At 46.8% G+C, this 27,253-nt stretch overlaps 1 protein-coding gene across 1 annotated transcript in view; it reads right to left on the bottom strand.

Moving 5' to 3' along the window:
• Positions 1-24,337, bottom strand: part of LOC127046257 (stimulated by retinoic acid gene 6 protein-like) — a 104,180-nt gene extending 79,843 nt beyond the window's left edge. Inside the window, exons 1-12 of the mRNA XM_050943058.1 lie at positions 24,101-24,337; positions 18,936-19,011; positions 17,313-17,413; positions 15,082-15,212; positions 13,410-13,530; positions 13,015-13,060; positions 10,534-10,662; positions 7,990-8,060; positions 7,303-7,414; positions 6,254-6,407; positions 4,492-4,567; positions 1,488-1,569 (exon numbers count right to left, since the gene is read on the bottom strand). Of these exons, the coding sequence (XP_050799015.1) occupies positions 1,488-1,569; positions 4,492-4,567; positions 6,254-6,407; positions 7,303-7,414; positions 7,990-8,060; positions 10,534-10,662; positions 13,015-13,060; positions 13,410-13,530; positions 15,082-15,212; positions 17,313-17,413; positions 18,936-19,011; positions 24,101-24,120 (1,119 nt within the window). The 5' untranslated portion in view covers positions 24,121-24,337. The remainder of the gene's footprint in view (positions 1-1,487; positions 1,570-4,491; positions 4,568-6,253; positions 6,408-7,302; positions 7,415-7,989; positions 8,061-10,533; positions 10,663-13,014; positions 13,061-13,409; positions 13,531-15,081; positions 15,213-17,312; positions 17,414-18,935; positions 19,012-24,100) is intronic.
• Between the last annotated feature and the right edge of the window lie 2,916 nt (positions 24,338-27,253).

Genomic DNA, 27,253 nt, shown 5'->3' with positions numbered 1-27,253 from the left:
GAAGGACAGAATGGAAAAGTGGTCTGGGTTTTGCTTGAGCACTGGAACTGTCCGTGCTAAACTGCAGCAGCTGGTGTGGGTGGGCCCGATTCTAAGGCACGTCCATGACTGTACAGTTGATGAAGTGTTTAGTGGCTCCCTATAGTGAAGCTGCAGTGGGAAAATCCCAATTTACACTGGTGCAAACCAGCTGGCTCATCTTCAGTGCTCTTAGGGTATGTCTACACCCCCTGCTGGATTGGCGGGTAGTGCTTGATCTATCAGGGATTGATTTATCGCGTGTAGCGTACACGCGATACATTGATCCCTGATTGCTCTCCCGTCGACTGCTGAACTCCAGCAGTGCGAGAGGCAGAAGCAAAGTTAATGGGGAGCCGCAGCCATCGATCCAGCGCTGCGAGGATGCGAAGTAAGTAATTTTAATTCGATCTAAGATACATCGACTTCAGCTACGCTAGTCTCATAGCTGAAGTTGCGTATCTTAGATCGATCCCCTCCACAGTGTAGACCAGGCCTTAGAGTGCCTGCCTGGGCATGCCTCCTCCAGAGCCAAGGCTTGTGGCTGCAGCCAGGCACACCTCCCCTGCCAGACTTTTCAAAAAGTCAGTTCCAGCCTGATGCTGGCTTCCCTTTCACTCCCTCCACCCTGGCAAATGTTTGTGTTCCCTCCTCACAGTCGTTGCACAGGAATCAAACCCAAATACCAGGAAACGCAGCACGTCTCTGTGTGACTGAACATCAGTTCAGTTAGGAACCACTTCTTTACCCCACCTACCTACCAGTGCTGTGTGCAAGGAGTAGCCCAGCCTCGCTAGTGGGGCAGCAAGGAGAGCTGGAGTGGGTGTGTGCCCCAGCCACAGGGTTGAGGTGCTGGTAATACTAAGATTTGGAGAACAGTGAGGCTGGGAATCTGGACCATTTCTTTGCTGCTGGAGGAGTTCAGTATAACTGTCATTTAGTATTAGCAGGTATATGCCTTTCTGGTGGGATAAATCCCCTTTACTCTTCCCATGCTCATTTCCCTCCCTTTGGTGCAGTGTCCATGTCCCACACCTAGACTGTAATACAGCAGCTGTCTGATTCAGACCACTCTGAATCAGTACTGTAGGTTACTTTTGGCATAAGCCTGCCTTTTACATTAGTTTTACATTGTGAAGCCATCATACAATGAGATTAGCATGCTACAGAATCAGGCCCATAGAATATTGCACTGACTCATTAAAACTATGGCCTCATCTTGCAAAATACTGGAGCGCACGTGTAAACTACATTTAGGATGACCAGACAGCAAATGTGAAAAATCGGGATGAGTGGGGGGGGTAATAGGAGCCTATATAAGAAAAAGACCCAAAAATAGGGACTGTCTTTATAAAATCGGGACATCTGGTAACCCTAACTACATTCACGAGTTGCCCCATTGAATTCCAAGTGTTAGCAAATCAGAGCTACGGGCTGGGAACTTTTGGGGAAAAGCAATGAGAACTTACCACACTTTGAGAAGAAGCAGGCTCATGAGATCTTAGTGGAAGGAAATGTTTCTTCCCTGCCCACAGCCGCTTCATGTGTTTCCTGAATAAAGGTGTCACAATTAGTTGTAAGAAGTTTCACACAAATAAATTGGAGATTTTATTCACTCAATAACTTTGTTTGACTGTTTGATCACAGAGGAGCTGTGTCGGATGATTTGATTGAATGTCAAAGGGCTCAGCAATCTAGACCTAAAGGCATCATGGATTAATGCAATAAACATAGAAGCAAGGGGAGCAATGGCACACATTGTGTGTTATTGGGCATGCCACCCAAAGCACAATTTTTGGTATATCACAACACAGTACAATATACAACACTGAAGGATTATCCTTTGCTTCAACAGGAGTTTTACTATCTAAGACTCTGCAGTACATCTGTAAAATAGAATCTGGTCTACATACCATACAGGCTAAGAGCACTTTAATTACGACAGAGGCTTTCTATGAAAATTTAATCCAAAATTGTGATTTCAAGAGTAAAAGACAGAGGTAAAGTGTAACCTTTCACCAAGGCTGTGTGTGTCAAAACCCTGTTTAAAGTTAAACCGCTGATAGCCACTGAGTACCAAAATACAAAAAGAGAAGTATCTGTCTGTAGACAAAGGACTCTTGTTTAATCTTGGAATAAATAACTTTGTTTTATGTGTATGGCTGAATGAAGATGAGTGATTGATTTTCTATTATTTCAGTTGCAACATTTTGCTAGCTCTGTAGTTTTTCCAATTTATTTTTGGGTTCTTGAGTTGGACCTTGTATGGGATGGTTGAGATAATCTCTGTGAACTGACCCATAACCAGGAAGAGTTGATCTTATCTCCTAAAATGTTTCAAAGTATTTTCAGGTCTGCTGACTGATTGATAATGCTTACTGGCAAGGAAAGTCTCTTTATTTGCATGAAGGTGACCTAATCCAGTCCCACTGGGTGATGTTTATGACTTTAGAGGAGGAATGCCCCATTCTGCTTTGCCAAGAAACTTCAGAGTAGAGTAGGAGTTCCAAGGGAGAGGAATCAGTCAGGGCACCATCCTCAAAAAATGGAAGGAAAAGAAGAAGCTATTACTTCTGGCTAATGGCCTCTGGTGTGGTGATGCTACCAGGCTTGACAAAGGGCTTGTGCTTCCTTCCCTTTCTCAGACAGTCACTGAGGTGCCAGAGTCCAGCAACACACATCATCCAAGATTTGGCATCTACAGGCAAGCAACCTCTAGCCCAGCGGTTCTCAAACTGTGGGCCGGGACACCAAAGTAGGTTGCAAACCTGTTTTAATGGGGTCGCAAGGCCCGGTGTTAGACTTGCTGGGGTACGGGCCAAAACCGAAGCCCGAGCACAACCACCCAAGGCCAAGGCCAAAGCCAAAGCCCGAGCACAACCACCCAAGGCCAAAGCCAAAGCCAAAGCCCAAGCCCCACCACCTGGGGCCAAAGCCAAAGCTGGGGGGCTTCTGCCCTGGGCAGCAGGGCTCGGATGAGCTTACACTTTGGTACCCCCTCCTGGGGTCGTGTAGTAATTTTTATTGTCTTAAGGGGGTCACGGTGCAATCACGTTTGAGAACCCCAGCTCTAGTCACTCAGCAAGTCTGTTGAGTTAGCCAGCGGGTCCAAGAAAACCACAACCACCAGCTAATCTTTCCAACCACATACTAATTTCCTGAAACTGAATGAAACGTCAAGAGTCAAGGCAAAGATCATGCACAAGTATCAACCTGACAAGGATTTTTTTCCCCAGTTTTTATTAGCAGAGGGACACCTCCACCTTGGCATTCTCACCCTTGTCCTTTTAACTCTAGCAGCTGACAGTGTGCATGTGGATAGAACACTCAGAATGTAGTTGAGTATGGTTCCTCAAACAGCCTGCAATAAGGTTCAATAGGTTCAGGGCCGAATTGCTCATCACTCAATAGGCTTATGGCACACTCATATTTTATGGGTTGAGTGGTGTGTGTTTAAATCCCGAGAAACTTAGTTTCACACAACTTTTTGTTTGCTAGTTAAATTTAAAAAGCTGTTTGTCTGGAATATCAGTAACTTTCAATTAGCATTGAAATAAAGAATGCCCTATTTTTCCAAGGCTTATAGCTAGACAAGGTCTGCTGTCTTCCCACGTGATTCAATAAAGTTTGCAAGGAATTGTGCAGTTTGGATTAATTAACCTGATAATTAGAGTAAGCTGATGATTTGATATTAACCCACTTTATTCCAATTTGTTTAGGTTGTGTTTTATTTTGAATTATTTAGCTTAGTTAATAAATTATATAAAATTGGAGGATTGTGTGGACCGATGTGTCTTCAACACCCATCAGAGCCTAGAACTGTGAAGCCCAGGGTAGATAATAGAGATGCCTCCCACTGAGTGCCGATGGAAAGGAGAGTAGAGTTCTAGGGCAAACAGAGGTCCGGGGGCCCCCTGGGGGCCATGAGCAGGTTTCAGGGTATCCACCAAAATAAACCAGAGAGCAGGGCTGGCATTAGACTCACTGGGGCCCAGGGCAGAACATAAAGAACATAAGAACAGCCATACTGGGTCAGGTCAAAGGTCCATCTAGCCCAGTATCCTGTCTTCTGACAGTGGTCGATGCCATGTGCCCCAGAAAGCTGAAGCCTGAGCCCTACTGCCCAGGGCTGAAGTCAAAGCCCAAGCAACTTAGCTTCATAGGCCCCCCTGTGGTGTGGGGCCCCAGGCAATTACCCTCCTTGCTACTCCCTAATGCCAGCCCTGGCTTTTAATCTAGTGGATATGCAGAAAAACAGTTGTTGTGGCACAGGTGGGGTGTGGAATTTTTATAGCATGGAGGGGAGCCTCAGAAAGAAAAAGGTTGAGAATCCCTGAGGAGGGGACAATCCTGGGAGCTGTCAAGTGCCTGTGCTGAGTTGACTAGTGTCTGCAACTCCCAATAAACTCCATGGTACTTGAGGACTGTCAGCACCTCTGAGAATTGAGCTGATAATCTGCTGCACGTCCATACCTGTAGCAGGCTAAGATGTGAAATACGTAGCTTACACACATCAGGGAGGCAGCAAAGGTGGTGAAAATCCAAACACCTGAAGAAAAAGAAAAGGAACCATCTGTTCAGAATGTTTTCCCTGCAGCTCCCATGACATGATTACAAAACTACTTTAACTCAGCACAAAGTTCACAGCTATTTTGTACACATAGAATCATAGAACCATAGTTAGAAGGGACCACAAGGGTCATCTAGTCTCACCCCTTGCCAATATGCAGGATTTGTTGTGTCTAAACCATCCAAGATAGATGGCTATCCAGCCTCCTTTTGAAAACCCCCAGTGCCTTTGCTTGGACGCATTTCTATTTGGAACGCTTTTTTTCCTAGTCGCTCAGAAATGCTTTGAATATTTATTAATCATTTAATTATAGAGCTGAGCCCAAACCAAAGCCCTGGATCAGAATTATGTACTCAAATCCAAATTTATACTGAGCAGAACAAAGATCTTGGATTCTCACATGTCAAAACTTGGAAGTGTAAGTTTTCCTACATTACTCTCCTAACATGCAGCTCAGTCTCCATGTCCATTCAGTCCTCGGTTTCTCTGGTGAGACAGCAAACTGATAAAGGTAACAACTGCAATTCATGTTAGCTGTGAGGAAGCTTTTTGCAATATGGAAAATTGTCCAGTAGAAACTAGACTGTGATCTCTAATTCATCTTGCAAATAACCATAGACAGCTTTCAGGCTCTTGGGCCCGAGTCAGATTTATACTTAGAGGGAACCCCTTTTGTTGTGTCCTCCTAACCATTTGCCCTCTCTTGGAGTCTTTACATCAAAGCTGAATGTCTTTCTAAAAACGTACTCTAGTTTAGCCACACATGTACCTGTTGGGCTTAATGTACGAATCATCGGGTGAAATCTCTGGCCTGTGCTATGCAGGAGGTCAAACTCAATGGTCTGAATTGTTCCCTTTGACCTTTAAAGCTATGAAATTCAAATCAATTATTTTAGACTCCTTTACTTAATAAAAACAAAGCTTTCCTCAGACACCAGCCATAACTCAATGAAGCCATCCCACCCAAACCTCTTTCCGGGGCCAGCTGAGCAAAGATGTTTAAAATAATACACATAACCATTTTTCTCCTGTTCTTTGGTCTGCCGTCTCTCTACTGTCAAACTCCAAGTTACTCAGTGTTCAACAATCAAAACACTAGGCAACAGGTAACGTGACAATTCATTCTTCATCATATAGTTTTGCTTCAGTATTAGGGACTAAGTATCTAGCTAGAGCTGGTCAAAAATTTTCCAATTGAAAGTTTTTCTATCAGAAAATGATATTTTGTTGAATCAAAACTTTTGTGGGAATGAGCCAATTATCATGAAATTTTGATTTGGGGGAAAAACTAGAAAAAAAAGCATTTTGATGGTTTTGAAATATTCCATTTCAACACTTTTAGAGTCGACTGTTTCAATTCTTCATTTTGAAATGATTTTTCATTTTGAATTTTTGATTTTTTAAAAATTTTCCTTAAATTTAAAATGTCAATTCTGAAATGCCATTTTCCATCTCAATGGACCCCAAATGATTTTTGTTTGAATTTCATTTTATGGGAAATGTATTTTTGTTTTCATTCCCATTTGGAACTAATGTGTCAAAATCCTGGAAGGAATCCGATTGACTAGGATGGGCTTTGGGTCAATCTTAAGAACTATGAGTTCATTCTGCTTTTTAAAAAAAGTATTGCACTCATTCCACCTTTAAAAAATGACATGTCTGTACCTTGAGTGACATTAATAAACTCTTTCAGCTGCAGGACAGCTGATACAAGTACTTCTGAGCCATTGCTAGAATCAACAAGCTCTTCAAATCTCTGATCCAATATCTTCAGCTCTTCGGAGACTTCCTTGTAAATGTAAAACTCAATAACAATAAACTGCAGAAAAAACAGATAAAAAACAGCAATTTAGCAAGCTTGTCATTGGCCACTTCTACAGAATAACACTACATGTCATATAATCACACAGGGCCACATTCATTCCTTGTGTGATTCTATGGGAATCTGACCTGTTGCATTTGATTTTAAACACACATTGCCTTTCATATATGGGGATTCATCTTAACCTTTAAATGACAGCAAGTGTATGTAGACAAATTTTGTCCTTCAAAGAATGTTGTTGGAGTTAATCTCCACTGATTTTGGACCAGACACTGAAGAAGACCAGGATGCCTAGAATTAAGCAAACTCGTAAGTATTCACAGGGAACAACATAATATAAATACACTCACACACGAAGAAGGAGGAGTACTTGTGGCACCTTAGAGACTAACACATTTATTTGAGCATAAGCTTTCATGGGCTAAAACCCATGAAAGCTTATGCTCAAATAAACGTGTTAGTTTCTAAGGTGCCACAAGTACTCCTCCTCCTTTTTGCTGATACAGACTAACACAGCTACCACTCTGAAACCACTCACACATGAGTATCATGTATTTCATGTGACACACACATACTTGGTAGCCTTTTCTCTCCTGCTTGCATCTCAAGCAACCTATCTTGAAGAAGATAAACTCCCATCAAACACCCATTGGCCTAGTTGGAAGGTACCCTGGTCAGGAAGCCAGTAGACTATGGATTCTGGTCTTAAAGTAGCCAGTAGCTCTGTTAGATACGTAGACGGTCCTTGTTTTAGTTTAATGGCAGAGATTTATGGGAGAGCTGTTTTTTCAACAACCTGGACTGCAATCCTTACAAAGAACACAAGGGCTGTGTGACATTGTGCTCCATTTGGAGGGATTCTTTTCAGGAAACAAGTGTGCAGTTTACTTACAATGTACAGGCAGATTAAGGCTAGCGCAGATGTGCCAATCATTCTGCCTGGGAACTGAAAGCATGGGTCCCATTCATACACCTTGCGCTGGAACCAAGATTTCTGAGCCTTTCTGTTAATGGATGAAGATGGATAAACAGACCTGAAATGTTTGGTGATGACACAGGGACACTAGAGGCATTTCAAGGCCCCAAACCCATTCCAGCATCGTTCCCTCCCTCTCCATAAAAACAACCCAGCACTCCTTCCTACCCCAAACTTCCCTCCCACTTGGCATGTCTGCAGAGGCCCCACCTGGCCTAAACAGGTGTCAGTCTTTCTCCTTCACACCCATTCTCAGCAGCCTACCTGCTTTCCAGCACAAAGCCACTTGGGGCTCACATCAGGAACCTCCACACTCCCACAGCCTCTGAGTCTGAGGTGAAGAAGATAGGAGACAGAGTGCTCTAGTGCACTGTTTATGGATGCCGTTCAGAGGGGAGATGGTGCAGGCCCATCATGGATGATCAGGGATCCTCCCAGTAGCCAGAGAACATGCCTTGTCCCTGGCTCACCCCAGGTGAGCAGGCAAGGCCCCAGTGTGCATGTCAGTCAATAAGTATCAGCAGATTTAGAAGCTCATCAGAACTAAATCTGAACTCTCTATGGCTCGGTGTTCCGGATCTGAAATGAAGATGCCATGCTCACCGCTCTGGGGGCTTCCTGACCAGACGTTTGACATGCTGAGCCTGATGCACCTCCAGAAAATGATTTTCCTGCTGTTTTAAAGGAACAGGGATTGTCAGCATATCAAAGAATGTTCTTCATTCCACTAGGGAAAAGACAGCAGATTCAAACATATAGATCCAGTGCTGCCTTGTGGGTGCTGTATTAGGCCGGTCTAACACGTGGAACTCATTGCCAGGGGATGTTGCAAAGCCTAAAACTATAACAGGGTTCAAGAAAAACTAGATAAAGTCATGGAAAATAGATCCATCAATGGCTATTAGCCAGGATGGGAAGGGATGCAACCCCATGCTCTGGGTGCCTCTAAACCTCTGCTGCCAGAAGCTGGGGATGGGCAACAGGGGATAGATCACTTGATGATTACCTGTTCTGTTTATTCCCTCTGAAGCACCTGGCATTAGCTACTGTTGGAAGACAGGATCCTGGGCTAGATGGACCTTTGGTCTGACTCAGTATGGCTGCTCCTATGTTCTTATGGTCTTAGTTATGAAGATACCTTACTGTGATGGGGGTACATCAGGCCTTTGCAGCCTTCTACTGGTGGCCCCACTGCTCTGCTGCACCCCACCCCAAGAAACAGTTCTCTGAGAGGAAAAGAGCAGCCATTTGGGGAACCAGGGAGATCTGGCTCTGCAGCAGCCAGAATGGCTGGGGACCAACAACAGCCAACCAAGGAGCTACCTACTCTCAGCAAGTCAGTTCCTTGCTGGAGCCAGAGGAATGAGGAGGGGTGCTCTTTAGGCTGCAGCAAAAGGACCTGAGACAGGCCACGCAGGGCTCACTGCTGCCCACCAGCTATGGCAGGAGTTCAGAAAGACCCTGCCAATTCAATTCCAGATGGATCAGAAACTAGTTTGTTCGTAACTGGCCCTGATGGGCAAGGAACTGCTTCTATTTTGAATTTGTTACCCCCAGAAGCGGTTTTGGACTGTGTGAGGCTGGAGGGCTGAGCCACAGAAGACCTGTAGAGGTAGGCTGACACCTGCAGGGGTGCTGGGAGCCGAAGAGAATGGCAGCACCAGACTCAGCTGGCAGTGGGGTGTTCAAGAGGTGAGTGCAACCCACTCTGCTTACACTGGCAGCCATAGGGAGAGGGGTGTGGCTAACAGAGGGCTCACCCCTTAATAGCTGGTGGGAGGGCCTGGGGTCAGAGAACCTGATTACTGAAGAGGCATACCTAGGTTGGATCAGGGGATTCCTTACAAAGAGCAGCAGAAAGATGCATGGTGAGGCTGACATGACAACAAGGCTGGGGCTAGGGCTGGTTGTTCGGATGAAGCAGACTGGGATAGCAGAAGAGCTCCGTGAGTGGCAGAAGAACAAGGGCTGACTATAAACTTTTGTGTTATGGACTTTATTTTGGGGACTCTGAATCATTTTTGTTATTAAGGGCCTTGAGGATTATTTGAACCTTTCCTGTTTTTAATCCAAGACTGGGTGAAGATCTTAGCCACAGGGGAGACTGGGTGGAGTTCTGAGGGGGCCAAGGAGGCAGAACATACGGACCTTTCTAAAGCCCAGGCCTGCAGAGCTGCCAGGCAGTTGGCATCTCCAGGCTGCCACCCAGCAGCAGCTGTAACCAGCTTGCGCTCCATTTCCTATGACTTGCTGTGGACACAGACTGCGTTCCTCCTCAAGGGTTTGATAGACAGCAGCCTCATGGCTCCTAATTGACTCCCTGCCCTAAGTAAACCCAAGGGCCATTCCAGGCAGCATCTAAGCAAGTGTGGCTCTTGTGTAGTTGCTATGACTGTTCCTGCATTCCTGGCTTTGAACACAGCTTGTTCTAGACTTTCCCTCCTGACTCTCCTGGGATGCTCATCCCCAGGACCGGTGCTAGGGATTTTAGCGCCCTAGGCACACGGCAATTTCGCAGCCCCGCGCCCTGGTCCCGCGGCTGCGGTGGAGCTGCCGCAGTCGTGCCTGCGGAGGGTCCGCTGGTCTGCGGCTCCGGTGGAGCTGCCGCAGTGGAGCCTGCGGGAGGTCCACCGGAGCTGTGGGAGCAGCCAACCGTCCGCAGGCACGACTGCGGCAGCTCCACTGGAGCCGCCTGCCGCTCCCTCCGGCAAAATGCCGCCCACCAATAATCCTGGCGATTGCCTACGCCGCCTAAATGGAACCGCTGACCCTGCTCATCCCATGTAATGCCGGGTATATCTACACTGCAATCATAGAATGCAGTATACTAGCCTGCCCAGTACACTGGGTAATTACTTGAGTGGCTAGCCAGCACTGAAGTCCATCATGGGGTCTTGCAGGGGGAGGTGCTCTGCCATGTTTTAAGTCAGGTGGGTGGTGATTTTTAGAAATGTGCCAAGATCTCTGGTGTGAAATCAATTCTTATTACTGGCTAAGGGTAAAATTCACCCTAGTGCAGAGGTGCACCAGCACAAAGTCTATGCACTGGTTAAATCCTACTTAATCCAGGGGTCAGCGAAGGAGTTTTCCCAGGAAATGGGGAGAGAAAGCTTAATAAACTGGAAGCAGTTACCCAGGAATACTCACATTTGACACATCCATCTTTAAGTGAACCCTCAGTGCTTTCACAAACATCAGGGCAAAGCGGCCCAGTAGAAAAAACAGACAGAACAGGGAAGGCCAATAAAATATAATCTTCTCATAGTCTCCCATCACCTGGGTGGGGAAAGCCGAATGTACAAATGTCATAGAACTCGTAATGGTGGGATAAGTCCAAAGAGTATGGAGGGGAGAGTGAAGTACAGGCACAGACACTCTAGAGCAATGTGCAGCTGGATATCAGGGTGCCTCCTTAAAGAGGAACATGTCCCCTGTGGAGTGACTGCTATCTCCCCCTGCCTCGTGGTCTGTGTGAGTGTGGAGTCACATTCCACAAGCTGTGGCCCATCACCATCTTTGGTATACAAAACCACCACCGTCAAACCAGAGTGAGATGTCAGCAAGCCTGTCTGTCTCCTTGCTTCTCTCTCTCTCTCTCTCTCGCATTTGTACCACACTCATCACCACGGGATTCGAGTGCTCAGCACAGCAACGTTGTGCAGGTTTTCCCCCGGTCAGAGCTCTGATTGTTCCTCTACATCCCATGATAGTGCTTACTGCTAGGTGGAGACAAGAGCACTAAAAGCCAGTTTTGGGTGCTGGGTGCTTTTGAAAATGCCACTCTCTGCCTTTTCTGGCATCTAAATACCTGTAAAAAATGTGGCCATAAGACCCAGATCCAGCAGCACGCTTAAGCACATATCAATTTCCATTGGTCTGAATGGGCTTACATATGTGTTTAAGTGCCTTGCCGGATCAGGACCTAAGTCGTTACTGCTCCCTCTGCGCCCATAGGGTTTGCTGTGACAGGACAAGGGAAGAGGGAGAATGGGGAGCAAGGGTCACTTGTCTAAAAAATGGGGCACAATTTCCGACAATGCAGGTAACTAGCCATCGACACAGATTCCCAAGGGAGATAGTGGAATCTCCATCACTTGATGTCTTTAAATCAAGGCTGCCAGTCTCTTTCTACGGCATCTGCTTGAGTTCAACCATATGTTCTGAGTTTGATGCAGGAATTCCCAAGTAAAAGTCTTTGAGCTGGCCTATACAAGAGGTCAGACTAGCTGATCATAACTGCCCCTTCTAGTCTTAAAAGCTACAAAACCGTGACATACAAGGTCAAGGGTTAGCTGGCAGCACAGTATGCGTTGTCCTGTGGGAGAAGCCCTTCCTGTTTGTTTTAGTGTAAATATATTTATTTGTAAATCTCAGTCTACTTGCAGTCAGCCCAGTACCATGTCTCCGGTCAGAGATGAGACTGAAGACGCTGTTGTGATGGGAATTCTCTACTGAGTCTACTGGACACAGACTTTGCAGTTCCCCAGCTCCCAGGTATCTAAACCAACTAGCGAGGCCTCGCCTCACCACTGAGGGCCTCCCCAGCTCCTAGGCTGGACTAGTCAGGGACAGGGCACTGGACTAGCCCATGACAAGGCACTCCCTCAGAAGGAAATCCTTGTATGTCATGCTGGAACTGGGCTCTCAGCTGTTAGTGCCATGGTTTCTGCGTCTTGCAGATCCACTGTACTCTCAGCCCCAGAAGGCAGGGCAGCCTGTCCCCTGTGCGAGGCACTCAGGGAAGTGAGGCTCCATCACAAACACCAACAGTTTGATGCTGCACAACTACTTATTTCTTAACCAACATAGTGGGCAAAATTTGGACAAAGCAAATGCATATCTCTACAAAGTTGTGATGCTTTCTGTCAGGCTCTGTGCTCAGTTCAAAACACTAGGGCTGTCTCTCAGCTATTTTCCAGATCTGCCAGGCTATCTCACCACCTTACCCAATTACAGCAGGCAGACCAAATGGGAAGTGTGCTCAGGCCTGAGTTTAAACCCACCAAGCCAGGTTCTCAGCTTGAGACCCCTAGTGCCAGGCACATTCAATGTGCCCACCTTGACCCCAATCCTGCAACTGGATCCATGCTAGCAAACCCTTTACAATGATGAAGAGCCCCACTGAAGTAAATGAGGCTCCATGTAGATCAGGCCCAAGAGTGGGAGCCCTAATTTCTTCGGGGAATCAAAGTCCTGGCATGCATACCATGTAGTTTTGGATGTGGGGGATAATCTGACCTCTGACAGTCCAAGAGCCTGTGTAGATATCTGATTTGCACATGCAGTCACGGGAGTAGGTGTGCAAATTAGGTGGGCAATTACATGTGCATTTTTGTGCATGGCTCTAGGGTTCTTCCTCTTCCTCCATCTGGAAGCTCTTGGCGTAAGGGCTTTCTCAGTTGGGGACACCATCTGTGGCATTTACTCCTCTCAGTTACCCCTCAAAGCCCCAGGCTAGGCATCTTCTGGGAAGGATGTTGAACACATTTATTTTCCTTAGCAGTGGATTGAACTTTTGGTTGGATTATTTGGCTTTCTAGTTAAATCTCTGTTGCTAAAGTGCCCCAGGTGGCATCATAAACATTGGTAACATATAAAATAAAGTCATCATCAGACAGAAATAGAAACTTGTCCATGTGGGCACTGCACAATGTTTGTGATCGTGATTATGAACCTGGAAAACACACTGGTGTTACTCTCCTCCCGTGCTGCTCTCCAGTACTGCCATGATACCCCATGCTGCTCTCCAGTACCCTGTCCCCCTATCCCAAGCTGCCCTCCAGTGTCCCCAGCACACTGCTCTCCAGTATAAAGATACACAGAACACATACTCTAAACAGTGCTGTGGGTGGAGAAAAGCGGTGAGTGACCCAAACAGGTTTCAGTTCTGCAATTTCTTAGCACTGTGGCCCTGGTCCAGCAAAACACTTAAGCACAAGGAGTCCCACTGAAGTCAGTGTTCAGAGCTTTGCAGGATTAAGCCCAGCCAGCCAGGGGCTGGATCTCAGGGTAACACCACTTACCAAGTGAACGTGTAGAAGAATCCCAGTACAGACCCTGTGATCTGGAATTCTGTCGAGAGGCAGGCGAAGAAAGGGAAATATGAAAGGCCCACTTCAGTGGCTCCTATGAGAAGCACAATGGCTGGAGAGAAAGCAAAGGATGCCAGGCTGTTATTGTCAGTTCTGAAATCCTTGTCCAACTGTGAACTACCGTCAGTCAATACCTGCTCAGCCCCAGCCTCCTCTCACTGGTTAGTGTCACAGCGGGGAAAGTGGATCCATTCCAGGGGGGGTCTGTGGAGTTACACCGGGGTTCTAATGAGGCCCCTGTGACCAGAATCAAGGTCCTGGTCTCCTCTTGCGACTGAATGAGCTGCAGCTCTGCACATGCACAGGGCACCTTCTCACTGTCAAGGACTCCTTGACGCTAAGTGACCTTCCAACAGGGCAGGAAGGTGACAAAAATACAGGAAATCCTGACAGAATGAGAAATCCTTCAGTATCTTCCAGTTTCCTTCAAAGAACAAACTAATTCAAAACCTAATCAGCTAACCCCCTACCTGACGTTAGCAAGTACGGCGCCTTTGGCAATCCCTGGGGTACATCTACTGGTGACCAATGGAAGCAGTTACACAAGCAGCTAGAGAATACCTAGTAAAGGAGGAGTGTGGGCCTGAGTCTCCAAGGCCTTGTGCCTCCTGTCACCGTGCACAGTGAGTGCCAACTGGTTACAGGACTATGAATAGTAGTACTTTACACCCACTTTGAACTCGCCTGGCACCAGCTTCAAGGACGACACAGGGTGCGTGGCAGCGGAGAATCAGGCCATGAGTGTGCAACATGAGTATAGCTTTGATATAAGTCCATTAATGCTGACCCATTTGTACCTCTTAAGTAACTAACCCACCACATAAGTCACCACGGAAATTGGTCTTTTGTTTCCCTGGCTATAACAGTTCCTAGGAGTGTCGCCTATCTATGCATGTACCAGAGTAATGACACCTCTGCAAACCCCAGTGCAGATGCAATATGCCGGTGCAATATGGGGCTTGCAGTGTAAGGCTTGCTAGCCCGTGCTGATGCCAGCCTGCATTTATAATGGTGCAGTACACCTACACTGGGATTTACACTGGTGTAGCTACATCTGTGCACGTGTCCTCAGGTCCTGAGACAGAGGATCAGACTCCGATCTCAATTACACCAGTTTAAATCCAGAGTAACGCCACTATCTTAACTGGAGTTACTCAGTTTGCAAACGGCAGAGGCCACTGGAGTTGGGGACAAGAATGATGATCTTTGGCCAAGTGACCACAGGTATATTAAATCTCTAATATGAGATGTGTCCCAAAGGCGGCCTGTCTTTGCCATGGTGATGGGGTAGGGATGTGGGTGGAGGGAAAAGGCCACAGCCACCCCAAGCTACCAGCTCTTCTTGATGCTCAGATCCAGAGCACCCTAATGCTTCCCAGACCTTGGCCCTTTCCTCATTCCCAGGCTTGACCAAGGCCATATGCCCAGAAGCATTATTGCATGAGGAAGCCACCAGGCCTTACAGAAGTGCCCAGGCGGCCATGCAAAGGTAACCCCTTTCCTGGGTTTAAGGTTGCTCCAAATGCCAGACTGAAGAGCTAGAGAAGGAAAAGATGGGCGAATACCCGCCTCTCTAGCGTGGTTTGTGTGATCTGCACCATACCTTGGGCCCACTTGGGCACTCGCAGTGGCTGGTAACCTTCCGAAAACAGGAACATAACTTTATTGGCCGTCGCTCCAAATGCAAAACCAAATGACCATCGGTTGCTGAATGTCCCAACAAAATCCAAGGGTCTGTGAACAAAGAGCAATTCCTGCTGCTGAATCCAAGGTTCCCACTCTGCTCTGCTCCTCAGACTTGATTTAATTGCAAATGCCACCAGTCATTCTTCTGCTCCCCTTTCCCTTTGCTTGTCTTTCTAAAGGGTGTGCTCTGGCTCAGCCAGAAGTGATGAACCTGATACAAGAATCACTGGCTGACGTTCCATGGCCTGGGTCATACAGGAGGTCAGAATAGCTGATCCTAATAGTTCCTTCTGGTCTATGAATCTATGACTCTGTTTCCCTTCATGAAGTGAAAAGGCCTTGGCTGGGATGATTTAGGTGGTGTTGGTCCTGCTTGGAGCAGTGGGTTGGTCTAGACGACCTCCTGAGGTCTCTTCCAACCCCAATAGTCTATGATTCTAAGTGGTGTTGTGACAGCTTTGTCTCTGTCAAGGTCTGTGCTAGCTTTTGGAAGTTCTGTGGCTCCTTCATCAACTTCTTTAATAAAGCTCCAGCCATCTCCCTGATCTATGATGTCCTCTTCCTGAAAACTCTTCCTTTTGGCTCTGAAAATTTGAACATGTTAGCTGGATGTGGAGTGACGCCCTGTTGGGCTGACCCTGTTATCACCACTGACCTTGGAGACAGCAGGACTCTGTCAAATGTGCTGTGATTAGCATCAGTGTCCCTTACTTCTGGAGATGGGTAGGCCCTTGCGGCCAGCATGGGATGTGCACCGCAAAAACTACCTGGGAATCCTGACCCCTAGACAAACCTTGGCTGCCGGTGGGTGCTGAGTCAGTGCCTATGGCTGTGCATATGGGGCAGTGAGAAGAAAAGCACTCGCTACACTACATCCTGGGGTCCTGCCACTCTTCTCTGCCATGCTCTGGACACCTGTGCATACTTTGAACCCCAAAAGACTTAACAGGTTGCCTTTTGTTCATTTTTTCTGTGTATCAACATCAGGCCTATGGTGTCCTGCTGCTCTGGGCAGCAGTAACCAGCTCTTGGGAGGCAGCTGCACCTTTCTATGGGATAATTCAAACATTTCAGTGGGTCCTTTGGCATCCTTGAGCCAAATGGGAAAACACGGGAGTTGACTGGGCCTAGTGGAAGCTCACTTCAAAGTAACAAATGGCCAGGCCCTCTAGTAAGGAGGTTCCCATGTGTGTAATAGTTCAGTGCTTCACACTTTCCCCTTCACAGGGTGTTCATAGCCATATGCACTGCTGGCTGGCTGCCCCAAGTTTTCTCCTTAACTGGGTGCTGCTGTATATTCCAGATACAGCCATCAGCCCCTTCATGGAGTAGATTTCTGCAGATTGTATCCCTGTCCACACATTCTAAATTAAGGGGACTATGGAGACCAGTTAGTTAATAAGACACCAAGGGGGTGGAAGAAGCTTGTGGGGAACATGTGCTTATCAAAATACCCAGTGCAGCTGTGGGTTAGCAAATCCCTTCCTGTAGAGAGGTTTGTAAGGACCCATGGGGAGGCTGTGTCTAGCACTGCGTGGCTGCTCAGAGACAGGAGAGGACACCAGAAGTCCCTCCCTCATCTTCCACAGGGGCCCTGAGCTCCAGTAGGGTGAGCTTTCTGCAGCACTAGAAGGGATTTTAGCCTTTCCAGAAATGATCCAGTGACTAGTGGAGACAGTCAGGCATGTGGGAGTGCATTACACTCTCTCCACAGGCCAGGGGCATTGGGCCTGCTTCAGAGACAATGGGCCTGAGTCTCCTCTTGGGTACCCTGCGTAAATCAGGAGTGCTGCACTGAGATGGATGGATTGGCCCTGGGGCAAATCAGGTGTCAATGAAAGGGGGATCAAGCCCATAATGTAGTTGATATTTCTGTGGCAGATGGATATATACAGAGCATCTGAATGACTGATTGAAGCAGCCTTCTTGTTTCTGGTGAAACCCGGCAGTGAGAGCTGGACACGGTAAGGGGTGCAGAGGCATTTCCTCTCCAAACTCTGCTTCCTGAATTAAAAGTTCATCATCATCTCACTCCCCTCCCACCTTTCCAGAGCACAGCAGCCTGCTCTGTGTGTTAAGGGGAGCATAGAACAGCAATGCCTTTGGAAATGGCCGGGACCAGCAGCAACAAGTTATGCTCAGACTCACATGACAATTCCAAAGTGACCATTAAGGCGGTGCAATTTTCCATCTATCTGACTCCTGCTCACTCTTCTTTCAAGGAAGGACAGCACCAAAATGATGGCAAACTACAAGGAAAGGAGAATAATTATGAGATGGGAGTGTATGAGCCATGGACTCTAGGAAAGAACACAAATTTGGAGCATGCCTATCCAGCATCAGTATGTGATCTTTTCTCCCACTTGGATTGTTGACAATCTGACTTTGACTTCTCTCCCCAGCCTCTCCCTCGTGGGGTGATTTTTCTACTCAACTACATGCTCCTTAAGAAAATCCCATCCAGTTCTCAGTGTAAGGAAGAGGCCCATAGCGTAGGGGACCAAATCCAAAGGTGAGTGTAAGTAGCTGTGATTAAGCCCTCTTAGTGTGTAAGTTATTGACAGACAGTCACACTCTTCCTCAGCCTGAGCATCTCATTCTGGGAACACCGCCACAAAAACCTGATGCTCAGACTCAGTCACAGTTGGGCCCAAGGTGTGGTGTGAGTATGAAAAGCAGAGATCCTTTGAGTTCCACAAAGATCCAGAGGATCCTGCCCACCCAGAATGACTACAAACATGACTGAATCCGTTCCCCTAGGCAATAAGCCTAATAAGCTAACTCTATGAAAGGAAACAGGTTAAGTAAATCCCCCCAGAGCCCACACACAAGTTGTGTACACACATAAGGTCTTAGAGTATATTTAAAATCAATATGAGGGAACACTGACATTTGGCACATGTATGTTTGTAGATATCAGCATGGGTGGTAGGTTTGTAGAAATTCTGGTGGTGCCCAGAACCTACCCCCCAAACTCTGCCCTCCAAACTCCACCCCCCACCTGCCTAAGGAGAGAGTTTGGGTGGGGAGAGGAGGTCTGGGGTGCAGGCTCTGGGATGGAGTTTGGGTGCTGGGTCACAGGCTCCAGGCTGGGGCAAGGTGTGGGGATGCAAGAGGGGGTGAGGGGTGCAGGCTTTGGGTGGGAGTTTGGGTATAGGCTCTGGGCTGGGGATGGGAGTATAGGAGGGGGTGAGGGGTTCAGGCTCTGGGAGGGAGTTTGGGGATAGGAGGGGGTACAGAGGTGAGGGCTGTGGGGCTGGGGATAAGGGGTTTGGGGTGTGGGAGGGAGCTCAGGGCTAGGGCGCACTAGGACCCTGCGGCAGCAGTTGATGTGGGGAGCTGGCAGAGCAGAGTCAGCATGGAGCTACAGGCTCCAGGGCCCAGGGGCAGCAAGTGGGGGCCGGGGGACACTGCGGGAGGCAGGTGGGGCTGGTAGGCGGGGCTGGGAGAGAGACCTGGCCCCAAACATTGGTGGAGCCAGGCCCCCAGTCCCTGAAATTGCTGGAGCCCAGACATCACGAGTGTATACAACTCGCTACCCCTGGATATTAGGATGGCTTGTTTCCCATATAAAATCGTTGTAAGCATTTTTCAGTTTCCTGCCAACATTTTGCAGTGTTTCAGTGCCTGAGGCTATTGTGGCTTGTTTCTGAATTGAGAGCTGTCATTGCAGCAAGGAATCGATCCATTATTGCACATAATCAAGATACATTTGTCAGTACTTCTGCTGAGCATGGCAGCTCTAGGCCGCTGGTGACTTGGTTTACTTACCGATGGAATAAGAGAGTAATGCAGAACCAGTTCCATGTCTACCGAACTCTCACAAGTGACATTTGTCTGCCAGTACCTGGAGACACGTGAGCAGATAATAAACACATTAGTTTAGCATACACAAACCCTCTCCTGGAGTATGCTTTCTGAATAGCAGACCTTTGATTATGAGTGTGTAGAAAATAACTCAGTGCACACATGCAAGAAAGTCCAAATGGTTCCGATACTAACACAGCTATGAGATAGTCAGCTGGAAGATAGTTCTGGATTCTGACATGCCAGATGCTTCAGAGAGAATCAAAAGAACAGGGCAATTATCAAGTGATCCATCCCCTATCATCCAGTCCCAGTTTCTGGCAGTCAGAGGCTTAGGGACACCCAGAGCATGGGGTTATGTCCCTAATCATCTTGGCTGATAGCCCTTGATGGGCCTATCCTCCACGAACTTATCTCATTCTTTTTTGAACCCCATTATATTTTTGGCCTTCACAACATCCCCTGGCAATGAGTTCCACAAGTTGACTCCTTTTGTTTGTTTTAAACCTGCTGTCTATTAATTTCATTGGGTGATCCCTGGTTCCTGTGGCTTGTGAAGGGGTAAATAACACTTTCCTATTCACTTTCTCCACACCAGTCACAATTTTATAGATGTCTATCTGTAGTGGGGCAGCTGCCCCATACCTGGAGAACAGGGGTTAAAACAGCCAAGGTAGGCTGATTGAAGTAGCAGCTACAGCTGCGGCTAGCTCAGTTAGGGCCCAGCTGGCCCTGATAATGGGGCTGTGGGCCAGAAGCTGGAAGAGTCTCTCTCCAGCCTTGGATGGAGAAGGATCGGGCCGCCCGGGAGCTCAGGGTACAGAGAACATAGCAGGGCTGGGGAAAGGCAAGAGGAGCTGGAGAGCTCCGGCCTGGCAACTCCCTAGGCTGTGGGCATGGTTAAAGGCAAAGACAGGTACTGGGGTTGCAGAGGCAGCAGCCCAGTGATAGGCAGAGGCAGCTGGTCCGAACCCCTTGCTAATGATGAGTGGCCATGACAGACTGCAGTTTGCCCCAGAGAAAGGGGGCTAAATGATGATTGGCATTAGCCACTGAGGCAAGATGGGTGAAAGGGTTAGGGGTTCCCCTGGGAGGGGAGACCCAGAGTGTGGGGGTACTGCTGGGGCAGAGCCCAGATGAAAAGGGCATCGGGGTCTGGAAGGGACACAGGGGCCAGCAACAGGCGAGACATCAGCCAGCAAAGGGTGCTCCGGAGCTGGAAAAGAGCTAATTCCCAGGATGACCAGCAGGAGGCGCCACACTGGTGAGTCGTCGCATCCCTACACTATCATATCCCCCTTTAGTCTTCTCTTTTCCAAGCTGAAAAGTTCCAATCTTTTTAATCTCTCCTCATATCGAAGCTGTTCCATGCCTCCTAATCATTTTTGCTGCCCTTCTCTGTACTTTTTCCAAGTCTAATATATCTTTTTGGTGATGGCAGGACCAGCGCTGCACACAGTATTCAAGGTGTGGGCGTACCATGGATTTATATAGTGGCATTATGATATTTACTGTCTTATTACCTATCCCTTTCCTAATAGTTCCTAATATTCTGTTTGCTTTTGTGACTGTCACTGTACATTGAGTGGCTGTTTTCAGAGAACTATCCACAGTGACTTCAAGATCTTTCTTGAGTGGTAACAACTAATTTAGATCCCATCATTTTGTATGTATAGTTACCTGGGATTATGTTTTTCAATATGCATAACTCTGCATTTATCAATATTGAATTTCATCTGCCATTTTGTTGCCCAGTCACCCAGTTTTGTGAAATTCCTTTGTCATTTTTCACAGACTGCTTTGGACTTAATTATCTTGAATAATTTTGTATGGTCTGGAAACTGCTACCTCATTGTTTACCCCTTTTTCCAGATAATTTATGACTATATTGAACAGCACTGGACCCAGTACAGATACCTGTGGATTCTGCTATTTACTTCTCTCCACGGTGAAAACTGACCATTTATTCCTACCCTTTGTTTCCTATCTTTTAACCAGTTATTGATCTATGAGAAGACCTTCCCTCTTATCCCATGACAGCTTACTTTGCTTAAGACCCTTTGGTGAGGGACCTTGTCAAAGGCTTTCTGAAAATCTAAGTACATTATATCCGCTGGATCACCCTTGGTCCACATGGTTGTTGACCCCCTTAAAGAATTCTAATAGATTGGTGAGGCATGATTTCTCTTTACAAAAGCCATCTTGATTCTTTCCCAACAAATAGTGTTCGTCTATGTGTTTGATAATTCTGTTCTTCACTATAATTTCAATCAGTTTGCCCGGTACCGAAGTTAGGCTTACTGGCCTGTAATTGCCAAGATCGCCTGTGGAGCCCTTTTAAACTCTCATTAGCATCAGACTTGCATCAGCCCCTGGGGGATCTGCAGCTAAGTTAACACAGTCTGACTCAAACCTGCATTTTCTAGAATGCCAGCTCTCTTTCTACTGCATAGCTCCCACATATCTCTTTGGTGCCAAAGGAGTGGGCCTGGAGGAGTGAGCACTACACACGACCCAACACATGCAGTTGCACACAACCGCTGGAGTTCAAATGTGCGCTAGACAGTGATTGAGCAGACACAATGCCAAAAATAGACACCAGGAAATGTTTGCAATTCATAGTCCCTGCAAATGTGAGGTAGATGTTGGCTCTAATGCATCTCAGGACAAACTGTTTTTATCAACATACGACACAGTGACTGTCTTCCGTGTCACTGCAGCAAGGTCTGGCACACGCACAGCTGCTGGAATATGGAGGATTCACACTGACATCAAGGAAGCTTAGCTGATTTATTCAGCTGAGGAGCGGGCCTAATGGGCCACATTTTCTTTCAATTGCACTGGTGTGGCTTCTTTTGAAGACAATGGTTTTCACTACAGTATAACTGAAAACAGAATTTGTACCAGTATTTTACATCTGCATAGCACTTTCCATGCTGATAGGTCCCAAAGCACCTCACAAGCTACATATACAGTGTGCACCACCAATGAAATGCAGCCATCTCTGAGAGGTTGAGAGCAGCAGCTAACTGATGTGAAGCAGGCTGCACTGTGTGGGGACAGAGTGGGGTCTGATTCTGATCTCACTTACTCCAGACAAGCATCAGAAATCACGGGGATACAAGAGTGTAAACCTGGGTGAGCTCAGAATCAGACCTCAGGACGATAACATTTTGGGCAAGGACCCTGGGAAAAGCCTCTGATCTTACAAAAGGTGCGATGCTGAGAGGTTTAATGTCCAAACAGCACAGGACCTTCATTATTAAGTTGTCATCTGAAACCTCCTCAGAGCTCACTGTATGGCATGGATTTTATCTGCCTTGGGAGGATTAAGGGATAAATCAACCTTGCTGGGATCTGTTCCCGGAGTTTAGATCACTAAGGCCCCTTTCCTATAGAAATCTTGAGGCAGTGTTCTCATTTGCATGGCAGTACCCAGAATGATCCTCAGGTTCACAGCTCTCACAGGTAAACTGGTATCTGAGCTGTGTAAACAAACTGACCTGCTAAGCTGTGCTTATGGAGGGCTGGGATCTTTAGTCCTGTTATATTGACTTTCCAAGTGAGAACTAGGGACACCCTTACCTCCAGAGCCTCCAGAAATGTGGTGAGTTTGAATCCCAATGAGGGGGGATTTCTGGTTCTGTGTTGGACAGGTGGGTTACAAATCTAGCAGTCTTCAGAAAATACTGCACTTATACCATACACAGGAGTCCACTGTAAAGTATATCTCACTGATTAAACAATAGATGGAAAACTTCCCCCTCTAGTTAAACATCGGCACAGTGCAATCAAGAGAAAGGCAAAGGTCCTGCTTGGGGAATCCTAATCTTAATCCAACTCTGCTCAATGGGACCTGGCACTTTGTGTTTGAGCATGACTGGCCTTTACATCAACACTTCCTTCTAGTTTGCATATAAAGCCATACAAGCGAAGAGTCACAGGTAGTAGAAAGAGTAATACTGACCTTCTAAATCCCTAAGCATCTGTCCCTGTGGTGGGAAAGGTTAGCCCGGGGACCTAGCACATCATTCTACTCATAGGGAGATAGGGCACTGAGACTGTTGGAAAAAGAGTTTAGGTTGGCAAATGAAGAGAATGTTCTTTGATTTCTTCCATCATGCAAAGAGCTTGTAATATTCCTATATGTGCTTTGTTCTGTTGATTAGGACTGTTATTGAGACAGTAATGTATAGTATGTACTGGACGCTCCTTTAACTTATAGATTCTAAGGCCAGAAAGGGCTGTTAGGTCCATCTATTCTGAGTTTCCATATAACACAGGCCAGAAAATTATACTCTGTGGTTCCTGCAAGAAGTCCATGACTAATGGTTCAGCTCGATATGAGCATATTTGATGAAAATGGGATGGGTGTTCCAGGACAATAGCAATTACTTTGCTGCGTAGCCATTTTCCACTGTTTTTATAGCACTATGGGATAATTTTCATGCATGACTATTTGCCAGTTTATTATCTGATGTACTGATTCTTGAAAATCAAGGCAAATACAAACCACCAATAACTGCAGCACATTTACTGAAAAAAATACACCGAAGAAAGACTGGATCTCCACAGATTGTGATGGTAACGATTAGACCAGGGCTCTCAAGTGGAGCACTGGTAGAAATGATTAACAGGCCCCTGCCTGTGTTCATGTAGGAGGGATTTGGCTGAGAGTGCATTTTGCTGCAGAACCCTGATACAGTACATTGTTTCCTGCTGTAACAGAGCCAATCCCAGTGAGTGTTTTCCCTCCTTTGTTGACACTGGCACTGATTCTCTTGTGGCACAGGACACATCAGGAGTGACTTATGGAAGCCAGTGCAGTTATACTGGGTAAAAGCAGTGTGAACTCATAATTAGGCCCACTGCTGTGTATCTCATTTTGCTCCTTGCTGTAGTTGTGGTTTTTCTTTTAGTTCCTCAATAATGGAGGCCTCAGGATTGCAGTAGTCGGTGACTCAGATTGAAAAAAAGAGACTGGATTCTGCAGACCACACACCTCTCATTTGAATGACGTATTGAAAGTACCGTATAAAATCTGCCCTTGTGGACTCAGGAGTTGGGCAACTGCATTTTAACCCCCACAAAGCCAAGCCCATCCTTCCAGGTTTCCTGCTTACACTTACCATGCCTCTGCAGAGAGCATCTTGGCTGTGCAGCAGAGAGCTCCACGAGGAGCTAAAGCACGGTGCTGTTGCTAGGTGCAGACGTGAGCAATAACTCAGATCTCAGAACACAGCTGGCACTTGGTGGGCACTCTTCCTGGCTGCTGTGCTGCAATCCTCTCAGCCTGCACTGGACACCCTAGGCGCCTTGCTTCAGTACTCCTCCGCTCAGCAGGAAAGCAAACATCCTGTCAGACACTGACTCCAGGGTAACTCCAAAGGAGAGGAAGTGACCTCTTCCTGATTTACTGGCCAGTAAGTTTGTTGCTTTCTGTCATCTGTCACTGAAGCAGAGACTGATTGGTTAGTTTTTGCCAGGCTTCTCACTGGGAAATGAATCCAGTTTTAACCTATGCTCTGCGCCCATCCTTATAAAAATGCCTGTGCATGTTACATGAATTCAGGACCTTTAAAAGTGAGACTTGAAATCGTTATAAGCCAGGAAACCCAGTATCCAGCTGTTGAGCACCGTGTAGGTGTATGCATTTGGATATGGTTTCTCAAGCTCTGGAATAGGCTTCCAAGGGAGGTTGTAGAAACATCATGGTTGGAGGTTTTTAAAAATGCATTGGACACACATGTCAGGGGTGGCCTAGGCTTATTGGATCCCGCCAGAGGGTTGGACTTGATTACTCATCAAGATCCCTTCCAGTCTGACAATTCTATGATTCTGTGATTGCATCTTCTTTGCAAACTCTGACACTGTCACTTACCCAGTTCTTTTTAATGGTCAATAAACACCACGAGCATTTTCGGTCTCCTCATCCTCTGAAGAAAGGGAGATGAGTCGATTCTGTGCCTGGCCTGTTAATTTTTCATCAGTTTTGCAAGTCTGCATTGAACGATCACATAATACTAGGCAATGTAACATACTAAGTGGCATATATTTACCCGCCACTAGCATGGCCACCAGGACATGAACATAGGCCACCAGAACTAGGAAGAGAGGGACCATCAATATGAAAACACCCCCCATGAGCATCAGGGTTTTGTGCCTGGAGGTGTCCTCACATGACAGCTAAGCCAGTGTCGGCATTTCACAGAAGAAATGGCTGACGATGGAGATATTGGCTAGTGTCATTCAGTCACACAATCCCAGCGGTCAAAAGTGCTCACTCATGTAGCTGGGAGCAGCTTACATGCCAGAGGCTGTGGGTACGTCTTCACTACCCACCATATCGGCGAGTAGCAATCGATTGCTCAGGGATCGATATATCGCGTCTCATCTAGACGCGATATATCGATCCCCGAACGTGCTTATATCGATTCTGTAACTCCACCAACCCGAACGGAGTTGCGGAATTGACAGGGGGAGCCGCGGACATCAATCCTGCACCGTGAGGACGGTGAGTAATTCGATCTTAGATACTTCGACTTCAGCTACGTTATTCACGTAGCTGAAGTTGCGTATCTAAGATCGATTTCCCTCCGTAGCGTAGACCAGCCCTGTGCATGAACAGTCCGGGAGTGGGGGTTCTCACAGCAGAGCAGGGTAAGGCTGGCTCCCAGAGTCGAGGATTGGATATCACTAGTCAATGTCAGTTCTCTGTAAACTGAAAAACATAATCATTTGTTCAGTCTTATGGTCCTAAACCACAAAGGGAATGCAGTGGGAGTTGGATTAACTGTCTTTAGGGGATGGTTTAGCTCCTAAGGGCAGATGTTGTCATTAAATATAACAAGGTGAGGAAGTATGGCTGGCTTACTTCCAAAGGAAGAAATTTTAATAGACCAGCCCTTCCAAAAGAGCATACTCAAAAATAGCCCTGTTTCATCAGCCCTTATAGCAACAGATCCTAACAAGCTACCAGTGATGGGGTGTGCCTACTCAGCGACGCTATCTATTTCCTAGTCTCATCAGACTTGGCACAGCAGGGAGGTAAGCCTGAGGTTTTAATGTTCAACAAACCTCCCTGATTTCCCTGTCTTATGGAGCACTAGTCTGCCATTGTCACAGAAGTGTCTGTATTTAAACAGTGTCTCCCAAAATAAATACTACAGCATTCAGACAAAGACTAGGGCTAATATAATATGTCAAAAACCTGAGTAAGTGATCTCATTTATGCCTCTTGGAGCAACTACATCTACATCTCCTTCCTCACCACTGACCCATAATTCCACTTTCTCTACAGAAAATGATGCTTGTTGAGTTTCTCTTCTAGCGCCACATATGTGACCACTCATGAGCTTCTGCCAGTACAGAAATACACCTGCCACTTCCTGGGTTGAATCAGCTAGGGTCTTAATGGTAGTGGTAAGCTACTACTTTCTTCCAAGGCCTATTGCCACCATGCCAGTTGACCTACATTGCTCTCTACCCATAGTACCCTGTCAGACATGAAAATCTTTCCCTCTGAGCTGGAATCCAGAGGTGGTATTACTCTGCTAGTATGACTGACTTACTATTCCTGCAACTGTCACCAACCTTAGTCTCATTTGAGCATAAACTAAAGACACCCAAAGTAATAAAACATAGCCTTAGGTCTCAAATACTACCGCTTCTAATTGGAAGTGCCTTTGTTTCCTTTAGACACAAGTGGTATCCTAGACTTCACCTTCTACTCCGTTTCTCTCAGCTTAGTTAGCATAGGCATTTCTGTTGCTGCTTCTTGGAGACACTGGGTGAAATCCTTTAGCACCAACATAATTTAGCAAATATGAAGTTGGGATATCACTTGCTATGGCAGTACAGTTCCCCTTAAAAGTAACCAGCCATAAGGAACAAGGAAAGAATGGGATTTTTACCACCTGGTGCAGCTGTGATGAATAAAGTGCCAAAAAAGCTACTCCTTGGAGAATTCTGTGCCACTGTGTGCATCCATAATTAATGTGACATGCATATTTTTTTCTGCAGAAAGTAACTTTTGCCAGAAAGCTGCAGCAGTTCTGCCTTTTGCCCACCAGAGGGTACTGTGTCACTAGAACAGAGCAGCGGTTCCCAGCCAGCCCCAGCTTCCATGGGGATGAGAAAGAGCCTACCTTATTCACAGCACGTGCCAGGTCAGGAGACAGGGGATATGGGGAGACAGACAGCATGGGGCACATAGGGTTGCTGGGGGTCACAGACAGACATAAGGGCTAGTGGGTGAGGACAGACTGGGGCAGGGGCTGAAT

Source organism: Gopherus flavomarginatus, chromosome 3, assembly GCF_025201925.1.
Source record: "Gopherus flavomarginatus isolate rGopFla2 chromosome 3, rGopFla2.mat.asm, whole genome shotgun sequence".
Lineage (NCBI taxonomy): Eukaryota > Metazoa > Chordata > Testudines > Testudinidae > Gopherus > Gopherus flavomarginatus.
This window is presented reverse-complemented; position numbering and strand designations above follow the sequence as displayed.